This window comes from Paramisgurnus dabryanus, chromosome 8, assembly GCF_030506205.2.
Source record: "Paramisgurnus dabryanus chromosome 8, PD_genome_1.1, whole genome shotgun sequence".
Taxonomy (NCBI): domain Eukaryota; kingdom Metazoa; phylum Chordata; class Actinopteri; order Cypriniformes; family Cobitidae; genus Paramisgurnus; species Paramisgurnus dabryanus.
In genome coordinates this window covers 22,019,163-22,034,381 of record NC_133344.1, presented here as the reverse complement: position 1 = coordinate 22,034,381, position 15,219 = coordinate 22,019,163, and the positions used below count along the sequence as shown (strand labels likewise).

General features: G+C 35.3%; 1 protein-coding gene across 1 annotated transcript; it reads right to left on the bottom strand.

Moving 5' to 3' along the window:
- Positions 1-1,544: 1,544 nt before the first annotated feature.
- Positions 1,545-15,219, bottom strand: foxn1 (forkhead box N1). The gene is made up of 9 exons (XM_065280139.1): positions 15,082-15,219; positions 8,593-8,736; positions 6,898-7,212; positions 6,446-6,586; positions 6,185-6,312; positions 4,120-4,216; positions 2,829-3,036; positions 2,025-2,468; positions 1,545-1,861 (listed from the first exon to the last, which is right to left on the bottom strand). The coding sequence occupies exons 2-9, from the start codon at positions 8,719-8,721 to the stop codon at positions 1,584-1,586; spliced, it is 1,740 nt and encodes a 579-aa protein (XP_065136211.1). The 5' UTR covers positions 8,722-8,736; positions 15,082-15,219; the 3' UTR covers positions 1,545-1,583.

The window sequence follows — 15,219 nt, the reverse complement described above, 5'->3', positions numbered from 1 at the left end:
CTTGCCAATATGGGAGTTTGTTTTATTTATATTATTAAGATACTGTTACATTCATTTTGAATGAAAAATCTGTCATCATTTAATCAACCTCATGTTGTTCTAATCCCGTATGAGTTTCTTTATTTTGTTAAACACAAAGATATTTTGATAAATAATGGTAAGCACACAGTTGACGGTCCCCATTGATTTTAGTAGTATTTGTTTTTCCTACTATGGAAGTCAGTTGGTACTGTGAGCTGTGTGGTTACCATCCTTTATCAAAATATCTCTTTCATTTTAAATAGTATCTTATGTCAAAGATTGTGATAGATACACTTTTAATGTCTAATGTTTTGTGTGTTTCAACAGAAAAATAAAAATGACAAAGTTTTTAAGGTTTAGATGTTTTTATTTCTTTATTCATAAAACTCCTGCATAAGGATGAAATTCAGATAAAATAATACTTTAAACCTAAAGTTGTGTTTAAAAAATGTATACTTAAAATTGCAGACAAATAAAGGTACAATATATGATATAACCAAGGGTAGAAATAAATTAAAGTAATATACGCTTGCCAAATGTTTATGTATAGGTACACTAGAGCAAAATGCTTACAGCAGTTAACCATTTTCAGATGTTTTTTAAATCATGTGTATTATTATAACTCAAAAGCCTAACTTAAATCTGGTGTTGATATTGACTGTTTAAAGATTCTGCTAGTGCAATAAATCAGGAGTGCTCACCAAATTGACGTAGTATAAGGCTTTGTTGGATGTTTGTTGTTGTTTTTTATGCATATGATTGTTTGACAAACTCTGAAAACTCATTCTGAGGCTATAGGCTTTATGCCCAGCTGCACTACTTCCTGAACTTCAGTCAGTTCCTTGTTTCCTGTCTGCCATTATTGGACAAACTGATTAATCCAGGTGTGCCTGACCTCAGTAGTCACAACAACAATAATCAGATACACCTGGATTAATCAGTTTGTCCAATAATGGCAGACATGAAACAAGGAGCTGGCTGACGTTCAGGAAGTAGTGCAGCTGGGCATAAAGCCTATTAATGGGACATATGCTTCTGCTAATTCAGAAGTGCTGTTTTAACTTGCTTTTAAACGTTTTAATGTATTTCAATCCGTTTACAGGAGAAAAATAGACAACCACACACCCCTGTGGTTGCCACGGCAAATGCAAACATAAAAATCAATACTGACTATAAAAATAATACTACTCATTCATCACAGCAAGCCTGAAATGCCTCATTGAAATCTAACCAACCGAAACCTCATAGGGAAAAACAATATCATTTGCACAAAAAAGTAAACATTATGAAGACATTGACAATTTAGTCCACATTCTTATTACACAAGTTTCCTGTCTAAAAGTGATTTTGAGCATTGCAAATACTTACACGTGTTTTGGGAATTTACCAAAATAGCAACTGAAGATAATATTTAGCATAGAAATATAATCAAAAGTATAAACTGACATTCACAAAGTCAGTGTTTTGGACTGAGAATCTTATTTGCTAACAAGTGTGACTCTTTAATTTGCCTATTTATTGACTCAATTACTGTATATGAATTAACCTAGAAGGTTTTATTCTCATAACAGAGGAATGGGAGTGTTTCCTGAGGTGGACATGAGACCTGGCATGCTGTCTGCACTGGTAAAAGAAGTCGTGTAGAACCCAAGGTACAGCTCAGAAATGCTGCCTTGCACCCCACTTTCACTTCCCACTGACCCTAACTCCCCTGAAGGAAGACCGTAGACATCTACACCACCTTGAGTGGGACTCAGGTGAGGTGGTGAGGGAGAAGTGTCCATGACTACCAGGGAATCTGGAGCGAGGCTGTCATTCCTTAGCTCCTCCCAAAGATTTCCTAAAAAGAAAGATGAGGAGAAACTATAAAAACGATGAAAAAACTCAGCTACTGCACACGTCTTTATAATATTAAAAATGTACATTTTTCAGTGGAATTCAAACAAATAATTTTTGATTAAAATGTCATAATTTATATATCGAAACATCTAAACGCTCCTTACCGTGTAATTGAAGGTCTGTTAGGGTAGGATTTAATGCATCGACGTCATTACTCATTTCCCCCTCCAGCAGAAGTTCTTGCATACCCCCTGCAGTACCGAGACTGGACTGCAGGGCGGTGCTGTAGCTTGGTGGGGTGTGGGCTGGTAAGGGGGAATCCAGAGGATGACTAGCGCAGGGAAGCTGGGAGAGAGGAGAGTAGAAAGAGAAGGCTAAATGCTCTGGGGATACGTAGGGCGGAGGTGGGTGGACTGTTTGAGGGGACAGGGGGCTGTAGGGAGACTTTTGAAGCTGGATACTGGATTCATGGACAGGTGGCTGACCATAGGATGGATACATGCCAACTCTTAATGGATGAGAATGTGTATGACTGCTTTGTAGACTGAAGTGAGCACCAAGAGTCTTTAACTTTTCTGGCCTTTCCCCAAGCAGACGTTCCAACTCCTCTGAAATATGGAGCATAAAATGAGTTTCATTTTCTGTGAAATTCAAACTAAAGTTTTGAGATTGGGAGCATCCAAATTTGATTTCAGTCATTGATTTGACATAAACATACTCAGTCAATTTAAAGATATTAAGGTTATATATTCTTTATTATATAGAAAAATAATGACTTTAGCTATGTTTTCATAGGCAGGATAACATATAGTGTATGGTGAATTAGGATAATCTGGGACTTTCTAAACTAACAAAGACCTCACATGACATCATAGCATAGATATAATGTATCAGAGTTTAGGTTGCCCACATTGCTCCCTAATTCTACCGAAATATGAATGTAATGTGAAACAGCCCCCTCTGCGCACCTGGTCGGGACATACTGCGCCGTACAGTGATGGGGTCTTTACGTCTCCATTTGTGTAGCTCCTCCTGCATCTTCTCCACTTTGGCTGGGTTCAGGGCCCACAGACAGCCCTTTCGGGAGGAGTTCCCATTCTTGTTCTCCACTTTTTCAAAGCACTTGTTTAATGAGAGATTGTGTCGGACAGAGTTCTTCCATCCATCGGGTGCTGTCTGATAAACAACAAATGAAATCTGAGACTCAAAACATCATAGTAGTTATGGAAAACAATTGAATGTTCTGAATGTAGTCTGGAATTGATCTGGAATAAAGGAACATTCCACTTTTTTGGAAAATATGCTCATTTTCCAGCTCCCCTAGAGTTAAACATTTGATTTTTACCGTTTTGGAATCCATTCAGCTGATCTCCGCGTCTCGCGGTACCACTTTTATCATAGTTTAGCATAATCCATTGAATCTGATTAGACCATTAGCATCGCGCTCAAAAATGACTGAAGAGTTTTGATATTTTTCCTATTTAAACTTGACTCTTCTGTAGTTACATCGTGTACTAAGACAGACGGAAAATTTAAAGTTGCGATTTTCTAGGCAGATATGGCTAGGACTATACTTTCATTCTGGTGTAATAATCAAGGACTTTGCTGCTGTAACATGGCTGCACCAGGCGCAATGATATTACGCAGTGCCTAAAAATAGTCCCCGGCTATTGAAAATAACCAAGGGGACTATTTTCGGGCAGTGCGTAATATTACTACGCCTGCTGCAGCCATGTCACCGCAGCAAAGTCCTTGATTATTACGCCAGTTTGAGAATATAGTTCCTAGCCATATCAGCATAGAAAATCGCAACTTATAATTTTTAGTCACTGTTAGTACACAATCTAACTACAGAAGAGTCAAGTTTTAAAAAGAAAAAAATATATGCTATAGGCACTGTAACACAATGTGCCTTCATCTTTGCTTCTTCACATCTCTTCATTGAAGTCAATAAAAGTTATAGGTATCCATACAGATCTCTGTATTTATTGATGAGCCAACATAATCTCACAGTGTAATTTCCTTTACCAGCAAAGCCCCAGAAGGAGGGTAAATCAAACCATCAGGCATATAGAAATCGTGCCATGACTGGTATGTTTCACGATGCCTGCAGGTTATACTGCTTTGGTACATAACTCTGTTTGCATGCTTTTTTATTTGTTACATTAGTCATGCATCCTCCTCCAGGATATCAATATTTCACATATAAATGTATATTAGATGTAAAAACAGTTTGGAATGAAATAATAAAAGATGTACCTTAAAGTAGGGGAAATGATCCGTCATAAAGCTGTAGATCTCACTTACTGGCAGACTGCCTGTTTTGCTGTTTCTTAGAGCCAGGAAGATGAGAATACTACAAAGAAACATCACAATAAATTAAAGTATCTTTTAATCTCCTAAGACCTGGATGTCCACATACATGGACATACATTTTTTTGTTGTTTTGCACCATAATAGTTGATCCTGTGTAACATGCTGTACAGTACACAAACATGGACAAATGCACTGCTTCATGTTTTAAGAAAAATATTTGGTTATTATATTTATTGGTTCTTCCTAACCCCAAAATAGTTTGTAGAATTCGGAAAAAAAGGACAAACCAAATCTTGGGTCTTAGGAGGTTAAAGGGACACTTTTTAAAATATGCTCATTTTCCAGATTTTTACCATTTTGGAATCCATTCAGATGATCTCCGGGTCTGGCAGTACCATAATCCATTGAATCTGATTAGACCATTAGCATCGCGCTCAAAAATATCCAAAGAGTTTTGATATTTTTCCTATTTAAAGGGCCCATGTCACAGGACTTTTTTAAGATGACAAATACATCTTTGGTGTCCCCAGAGCACATGTGTGAAGTTTTAGCTCAAAATACCATAAAAATAATTTATTATAGCATGTTGAAATTGCCACTTTGTAGGTGTGTTCAAAAATGTGCTGTTTTGGGAGTGTCCTCTAAAATGCACATGTGCAGATCAAGTGCAAACACTGATCACAATGATGGTGGTTTGTTGAAATTGAAACTCAATTGTTCTGTGAATTATTTTCTCTCTGCACTAAATGGCAGTGCTGTGGTTGGATTAAGGGGTTGGATTATTATAATAAGAGCTCCTTATGACATCATAAGGAGAGCCAAATTTCAACGACCTATTTTTTCATGTGCTTGTAGAGAATGGTTTACCAAAACTAAGTTACTGGGTTGATCTTTTTCAAATTTTCTAGGTTGATAGCATCACTAGGGACCCAATCATAGCACTTAAACATGGAAAAAGTCAGATTTTCATGTCATGGCCCCTTTAAAACTTGACTCTTCTGTAGTTACAATGTGAACTAAGACAGACGGAAAATTAAAAGTTGTGATTTTCTAGTCAGATATGGCTAGGAACTATTCTCTCATTCCGGCGTAATAATCAATGACTTTGCTGCCATAAAATGGCTGTAGCAGGCACAATGATATTACTCATTGCCCTAAAATAGGCCCCTGCTATTGAAAGTTACCAAGGGGACTACTTTCAGGCGCTGCATAAAATCATTGATATAACCACAGTAGAGTCAAGTTTTAAAATAGGAAAAAAATATCAAAACTCTTTGGTTATTTTTGAGCGCAATGCTAATGGTCTAATCAGATTCAAGTTATTATGCTAAAAGTGATATCGCCAGAACCGGAGAAATCAGCTGAATGAATTCCAAAACTGTAAAAATCAAATGTTTAACTCTCAAAAGAGAATTCTTTCTCATCTACTGTATATAGTCTGTTGAACCTTTCTCCGCCACAAAGACGCTTTTGCCAGTCGCAACATTGGCAAGTTTGTTATTGCCAGATAACAATCGCTCAAAACTAACAACACACGTTAACCCAGATAGTGCAAATCATTTTGCCAGGTAGAGTTTAATATTACACAAAAAATGTAATATAAATGTCTTTTAATAACTTACATTACATTATATTTACAAATGATTAAACCAAATAGTGTGTTTTTTGACATTTTAATGTATTTTTTTACAATTTTGCAGAGTGTCTGCATTCATTAAAAATGAGCAAATAAAATATTTCAAATCAATATTTAATGTTCTTTACCTTACTTAAGAGGTAAACAGCCGTGTAATAACAAGCAGGATAATGTACAGGCATGGTCAGGGCTTTTTTCCGCAACAACAACCAGCCGCCTATTATCCCTTACTTATAAAACCTGACAAAACCCATTTAAGGGACCTTTATTTTAAGGAGTGTTGCCTAGTTTGTTTCTTTTATTTGTTTTAGATTGATTTTTAATTTGGAATTAATGATGGTTGGTTTAATAGAAAAAAATGCATAGGCTTACCTATAAGAGTAAACAGGTTTAGGATATGGTGGTGGGGCAGAACTGTCCTGAGATGTTTGTGAAGACAAGCCTTGGTTACAATATTGAGAAACACTCTCTATTCCCCTTGAGGAATACACACCTGAAAACTGGAGATGGTATACAAAAACCGTGAAAGACACATCAAATACCAAGTTAAATATACTTTAAATAAAGTATAAAAAGTATATTGGGTAAATGTAGATTTGCAATCATTCTCTTTCTATTTAGATTTAGATTTACCTGTTGTTCTAAAGGACTGAGCGTGCAGTACGTCTGATGAGTAACTGACGTGTAGCTGGGAGGTTCTTCGGATCTCGTCTCTGGCTCATTATAAGGTTGTTGAGTTCCCTGCCCCAAGAGCAGACCATGATCTATTTGGTGCTGACATATTGTACGTTAATGTTTCTTTAGAAAGTCTAATAAGGCCATCTGCTAGCACATCTGCCTGGCAGATTTTCATGTTTCATGTCTTTTTGCCCCTGGCTTTACAAGTGTGCATGATTGTTTGTATAAAGGTTTTCTTGATATTTCATTTTTGTTTGCCCTTGCTTCTAATTTTTTTTAAGTATATGCACCAAATTAAAATTATAATAGTGCACACCTTTTACATTTTTTATAATTTCTCAGCGATAGCAGATGTGCTAACCTTAAAATTTGTCTAAAGCACTAAAAGACAGCTTGCTTGGGTTTACCATAAAACTGGAGGTCTCTACATCAGAGCTCGATGGAGTCCAAGGTGAATGTTCTTCCAATCCAACAGCTGAAGTGAGTTTACCAGCCAACCTGAGACATCTTATGGGATGACACTGAGGAACGGCCCCTTCACTGCACTGGCGACTGTATGGATAAAAGTGACGGCTCTCAGCCAGACCAGGTTCCTGTCCAATAGGGGATCCATCTACACTGTGTCTACGAAAGCGCTCGGCAATAGCATTCTTCTGCCTATAGGGAGTGCTTTTTATTTCAGAATATGGTGCAAATCCCTCCCCTAGATGGCTCTGGTGACACTGTAGATTGAGCAACAAAATATTACATGAGCAGACAGTATGATTCTCAAACATGCATGTTAGCTCACAAATATAAAATATATCACTCTTAAAGGGACACTGCACTTTTTTGAAATTACCATTTTGGAATCCATTCAGCTGATCTCCGGGTCTGGCAGTACCCCTTTACATAGCTTAGCTTAGCATAATCCATTAAATCTGATTAGACCATTAGCATCGCACTCAAAAATGACCAAAGAGTTTCGATATTTTTCCTATTTAAAACTTGACTCTTCTGTAGTTACATCGTGTACTTAGACCGAAGGATAATTAAAAGTTGTGATTTTTTTTAGGCTGATATGGCTAGGAACTGCAGCAGACGCAATGACATAATTACAGAAGAGTCAAGTTTTAAATAGGAAAAATATCGACAAAATTTTGGTTCTTTTTAGCGCAATGCTAATGGTCTAATCAGATACAATGGATTATGCTAAGCTATGCTAAAAAGTGTTAGCGCCAGACCTAGAGATCGACTGAATGGATTTCAAAATGGTAAAAATCAAATGTTTAACTCTAGGGGAGCTGGAAAATGAGCCTATTTTCAAAAAAGTGCAGTGTCCCTTTAAGGTTCTTCACAGCAATGCTATAGTACAGTGGTTATCAACATTTTTTCCTTGAACACCCTACACCCCAAAAAAACATATATGACAGTCTGCGCCCCCCCAAGACTCTACTCTACATCTATTTTTTTATTTGATTTTGCCATAACGCTGTCATGCATGTTGAGATGGAGAGAGCAAAATTGAAATAATTATTTTAGATTAGAGAATACCTTATCTTGGCATTATAATGTTTTTTGAAAATTGTAAAAAAAATGTATAAAAATATTAGTGGAACATTTTACGCATCTTAATTTTAGTATCACAGTATTCCATGTTCTACTTTATTTGTATGTATGCACTTTTTTCTAAATAAATCATTGGAAATGCAGAAACATGTAGAGATCTTTGATCTGCCTTAGAATCTATGAAGGCATGTCCTGCAACATGCAGCCTTCCCTGTGGGCAATAATTAATTAATATTAAGTCAAAAATATTTTATGGAAGGTAGGATGAATTTCATCTATTTCTGCCGCAGGGTCTGTGTCCTTGAATGGTGCCTTGTGCTAAGGGTTCACAAACTCATCAAACTGTAATAATTCTGACAATGTGTCGTAAGGAGAGCAGCTGGCAGGCTAAAAGCGGCAACTATAGAAAAGTCTGGACTGTTGTATAGTGACTAATATATGGAAACAGCATGTTATCAGTTTCTTTCATCTAAGATCAGAAAAAGATATATAGTGTTATAAGGATTGTTTAAATCAATCAATTTATTTTTCTATCAGATGTTAAAAAAAAATACCTGTGATTCTGGCATCTGGAAGCAGGGCGTCCCTAGGTGGTTAAAGTTGTGTAGATGGCCTGGAGATTGTATTGGTGAGCTTCTGCTGCTTGTGGATGGGAAAGACAGGCCCTGGGGCTCAGAGGACATCGTCCCTATAACCCTCTTTTTTTTAACAGCACAAAATGAGATCATTAGAGTTTTTATTAGCTCTATATGTATAACAACAACATCTTTTCACATTTATTTTGCTGCCAGTTAGTTTAAAGGGATTTCTTTAAATTAATAATAACATGTGGCAGGGCGATTTGGCATTTACTTTGATCCAACTAGAATCAAATAATCAAGATTCTATGAGTCAAATTGATTGATGGGTAGATCAATTAATGAATTCATTGGGGCTGCCAATCACAGTCTATTCACAAAATCACATTCTTCTACCATATAGCCCAATTGGTAGAGGTCATGGATTCAATTTCAAGGTTAACACACATTCTAATACAAACTGTACCTTGAATGTATTGGATAAAGGTGTCTGCTAAATGCATAAATGTAAACGTACAAATGCAAACACTTTGATTTGTATACCAAAGTTTTATTAATCGCAGATGTCAGTACATTCAGGGTCTTGCTGTTACACCCATAAACAGGATGAAACATGTACTGAGATCCCACATACATGCTTAAACATGACACCTTGATCTCTTAAATGGGACATATCATGAAAATCTGACTTTTTTCATGTTTAAGTGCTATAATTGGGTCCCCAGTGCTTTTATCAATCAAATGTGAAACAGATTAACCCAGTAACTTAGTTTTGGTAACCCATTCTCTGCAAGCTTGTGAAAAAACAGGTCATTGAAATTTGGCTCCTTTTGTGATGTCAGAAGGGGATAATACCGCCCCTTAGTCTGCACTATCCAACCACAGCACTACCATGTAGTGTAGAGATCAGCTCATTTGAATTTAAAAGACAACATCTACAAAGTGGCAAATTTAATATGTTGTAATAAATTATTTATATGATATTTTGACCTAAAACTTCACATACTCTGGTGACACCAAAGATTTATTTTAAATCTTAAAAAGTCTTGTGAAATGTGCATTTAAAATCTCTTATCAACAAACATAATTTCATTGGTCTATACCAGGGCTCTTCGGTCCTGGAGGCCTGGTGTCCCACAGAGTTTAGTTTCAACCCTACACTAAAAAAATTGCTGTAATTATGCAGCTGGTTGCCAGTAACTTACTGTAGAAGATAAAGACTGAAAATGTTTCATGTTCTAACTTTGAACAAACTGTTGCCAGTAAATAACATAAATGTAAAATCTACAGTAAGTTACTGGCAGCTAGTTGCCAGTGATACCCAGTAATACTGTAATTTCTACAGAAATTTTTACAGTGTAATAAAACACACCTGCCTATAATTTTTAAATAATCTTGTGGATTTCCATTAGCTTCTTCAGGTGTGTTGGTTTAGGTTTGCAGAACCAGAATTGAATAGCCCTGGCCTACAATAAACGTGAATGGGGCTTGAGCCTATAACATTCTGCCTAGCTTCTCCTTTTTGCATTTTACAGAAGAAATTAAATAAATGTTAAAGTGCAACATAGTGTTTTTATGACATTATAATGGTGTTTTTGATGTGTCCAGTTATTCTGGTGCTCTTGTAATTTTGCCCTTGGGCAAACCTACACTTTTACGGGCGGTGATTGTGCAACTTCTTGTAACCAGAATCTCTTTTTAACCGTCTCCTAAGCATTTTCAATAACAGCGATGTTCTCAACACCCTGCCGCAGTAGGATGTGCCTGATCTGCTTTACACTATCTCACTGCCATGCAATCCGATCATAAACAGGTTAAAAATTTAAGTTGTTCCCGGAAACTTAAGTTGCTCTACTGTCAGCAAACTGTTTTGTCAGGGCCAAAAACTCATTAAAATCACCAACAAACCATGAAGGAGAAGCAGAAGTGTGTTAGTGAAATGAAATGGAGATGGGGGAGTTTTGCTCCATCTGAAACATAGAGTGTAATTCAGTATCGGAAAGGGAGTTTGACCTGTTATGGTCGATATCCAAACCATTTCCACTCCTGAGAGAAAAACGGAAAACTGCTGAGTATAGGGGTCATGGGGTTTGTGTTTAAAAGTTAAATGGGTGTAATAACCCAGCTTTATGTCACATGCTAAAATATATGATCTGTACGCCTTACATTTATTAAATCACAGTACAGTTTACACTCTCAGAAAAAAGGTACATTTTTTAACAAGTACACTTTTGTATCTAAAGTTACATTTTAACACCTCAAAAGTAAATATATATATATATATATATATATATATATATATATATATATATATATATATATATATATATATATATATATATATATATATATATATATATATATATATATATATATATATATATATATACCGGTATATATATATATATAGTTATATAGTTATTTATTTATTTTTTAATTGCCTCAGATAATGTTTGTGTTGTTTTGTGGTAAAAGAAAAAAAAATACATAAATAAAAAGTTTAAAAAAAGGTAAATATATTAAGAGTATATGTGATGGTTAAGGCTTTCTTAGTGTCGTATTGAATGAATACATTGCATTTGACACAATGAAGACATGTGAATGTTCCCATTGACTTTTGTGTGCCAGTATCACATCTTTTAGATGGCAGTTATCATCCAAAATTGAAGATAACAGAATATATGTTGCTCAGATGGGGTCAGGTCTTTTAACATGTGTATTAAGTTCACAACATACATGTGTGTGTATACACATTAAGTAGGGTCAAAACAATGTAAAATAAATGAATGAATGAATTTCATTGCATTACATAACATACTGAAATGGCCCATCCTCTAATGCAAAAAGAAGAAAAGTATTAGATTCTAATGTGCTGTCAGCTTAAAGTGTAATTCTATATTTGTAAAAGTATACCCTACTTTCTCATAAGATATATCTCTCTTAAGATTGATTGATCTTGCGATTGATCAACATTTATCTTACTTTCATCTGATCTCATGCATGTCTATACAGCCACACCCACCCACTGGAACCGTTCTCATTACACATGAGTGGCATTTCAAATGGACTGTGCATCTTCCTACACCATCATCCAAAAAGTAATTGGTTAGATTTCTTCCCGTTTATTGAAAGTCTTCCCGACTTTCATTGCAGATCACTGAGAAAAAAATCTGAACATTTATCAAATCTCAACACTTCCCATATTCACCAAGGTAATCAAGTTGCAAAATCAAGTTGCAAAATCCTCTTCTATTTTGTCCAGCCACATTGTTCAAATAGCAAATTGCATTTGCGGCCATTTGTGCACCCATGGCGTTCTGGTCTGAAAACGAGGTGTGATTTTGAGGCAACTGAAATAGCCTAAGCTATTGACCAACTAAAGCCTGGTCAAATATTGCATTTATTTGTAAAAAAAATTAAGTGCTACTCCATGGATTTATTGTATATGATGACTTTGTACCTCTGGATATGATGAGATGAGAACCTTTTTAAGTAATGCTTTTCAAAACACTCACGTTGGTGTCCAAGTGCTGAAAGGTTTTGGCTCTCCACACATTTGTTAATTTTTAATCTCCTGTTTGTTACAAATAAAGTATTTTTAGAGTACAAACCTTTTCTTGCATATTTGCAAATAATTTTTTGAGATTACACTGATTATGAAGGCTATCCCTACATTTACAGCTACTAAAAGCCTGCTAATTTTAATTACACGAGAACCAAAGGTTTTAATACAAAAAATAACAGTTTCAATACAACATAAAAACAATGAAATTTTTTACATCAATCTTAAACTGGGGGTCTTCTTCCTCCGCTTAGTTTTTTAGTTTACCAATTCCACCATCTAAATAGGGAATCGGCATGGTGGAGTGCAACTGGCTTTTAAAGGGGATGAGAGTTGAGACTCTCATTGGTTTATTGCACGTTATGCCCAAAACACACCCATTACTCATTACTAAAATAGGAGCAACCCTTTTAGACTGTGTGCTAGGCGCACAAACCATTTTTCCTGTCGTTAAATTAGCAAAAGTGGATTCGGACACACATTTTTAGACTGTGCGCCATGCCCTTTAAACCATGCACTTAGATCGTTAAAATATGGTCCTTTATGTGTTATATGCATGTGTTTGGCGCACACTTTTGCTTATAGCCACTAATTTATCAATGCACCTGTTAAAGTAGTATTTAGAAGTTAATATATAGTTTAGAATTATCGCACTGTAAAAATTTGGATCAACTTTAAAAATTACTTCAGTTGATAAACTGATAAATAAAAAAAATAAACTTTTATGTATAAATAAATAATGCAAAAATTGTTGAAAAAACTTTTTATTTGTTTTTAGGTGTTACCAATTTAAGTAATTTTTAAGTTGATCAAACTTTTTCAGTGCATGTATAGTAAATAATATCAATGAAATGCATTTGGAATGCAGTTGTTAATGAAATGCAATAGTTTTGACATTTGTCATAAAGCGCAGGGTGCAAAAAACAGCTATGTGTGCCAAACCCTGCACTTGATAGAAATGCAAGCCTTCCAGCACTGCCTTCATAGTTAAGATATTAAAACCAGCAATAAAACCTTCCTGCTGCATTACATGTGCTTCCAGTATTAGTATTTTCGGCTTTATCATTAAACATACCTTTAGGACCATCATCAGTAGGCTATGTACTTTAAATACAGCTGTCATATCTGATCAGTGATTGTAATGACTGTCCTTAACAAAAAGATATGCTACATTTAACCATCTGCAGAATTTTACTGACATTTACTGTACAAATTAATAACTGAACAATAAATCTTTTTTCAAGAACTCAATGTCAAATAAAGAACTATTAAAAACAAGTAAGTTATTACTTGCTAGAAAAAGCAAACCATAGCTGAAAACCATAAAAATGAAGTGAATGTACTAAAACTTAAATACCAAAAAACTACTAGCAAGTACATTTGTGACCCTGGACCTCAAAACCAGGATATTTTTTATGAAATTGAGATTCATGTATCATCTGAAAATTAAATAAAAAGCTTTCCAGTGATGTATGGTTTATAGGACAATATTTGGCCGATACACAACTATTTGATCTGAGGGTACAAAAGGGTATCTGAGGGTACAAAAAAATCAAAATATTAAGCATTTTACCATTAAAGTTGTCTATATAAAGTCCTTAATATTTTTATCCAAAAATAAAGTTTTAATATATTTACAGTATAAGAAATAAAACATGTTCTTTACATAATATCCTAATTATTTTTTGCTTAAAAGAAAAATTTATAATTATGCTAGAAAAAAATACCCAAGTAACTTAAGTGGTCCATGGTCACATTTATAAATTTTTATTTTTTATGCTAAATAAAAGTTATACACTACAAATATATAATATAGTATAGTCTACTTAAGTAGTGCTTCAGTGCACTTGAAAAAAGTAAACTTAAATTGATTTACGTGTATTATAAAAAGGTGTCTCAAACACTTTTTATATAATAAGTACAAAATTAGTGGATGAAAACAGAAGTACATGTACTAAGTGTACCTAAATAAAGTGTATAATTTTCACCAGGGTATATATTTATAACATTACTTATTCCTTCATGAATTGCATTCATCATGTCATTCATCGTAAAATTAAATCTCGGCTCAGCACTGATGTTTTCAACTGAGAATTTTTTTTAAAGGCTCAGTCCCTTTGGCCCCAAGCCAACTTGTGGGCGTCGTACACCCGTGGGGATGGAGACCTGCTGTAACAGGTTTTCTGATGCACACACACATGCACGTGCGCACACATTTGCATCTTGCGGAGGTCAATGGCAGCTGGGAGCCTCTCAAAACTAATGAGAACATTTTTTTTATGTCAAATCCATATCAGATCCTAAAGAGAATGGGCACCCTGCCTAAATTTAGCACCCAGAGGAGAACAACCCTGCTGAAGATTTTGACTGCACCTGCCTTCTCTCTCTCTCTCTCTCTGTTTTTCTCTTCTCCTTTTTAGACACATTTCAGTCTTACAAGAAGCCTCGGGGACATTTCTTGATGACTTATTTATTAATGCCAAACTGGATACAGTGGTACAATTGTGTCTGTGTTTAATGGAGAGGTCGACTAATAAGAAGCCGAAAATGCAAGATTGCCTCTTTGTAAAACTTATTTATGAATTTATGAGATACGATAGTTTGCACAGGCAAATTACTGTATAGTGCACACCTCAAATCACATATAGTTACATATAGGGGTAGTTTCCTGGACAGGGCTTATCCTGATCCCAAACTAAAATGCATTCTTGAGCTGCTTTAATTTAAAAAAGCATTGCATTGACATATCTTAAAATTAAGATGTTGTTTTGTCTCAAGATGCACACCTGTAATGCTTTAAGGTTTGCTTGTAAAAACGATTTAAATGTCCTAATATAACTAATGCATAGTTCTGGATTTATCTAAACCCTGTCTGGGAAACTGCCCCATAGAGATTTACTTACCACTGTGTGTGGTTCTTCCAGGCCCAAGCAGTCTTAAATCTAGTCCACACAGGTACCTGCAAACTGGCTGCAGATGTTTCCAAAAATCTCTTGCTTTATATGCTGCCTTTATGCTGAATGACTACTGACTAGAAAAAC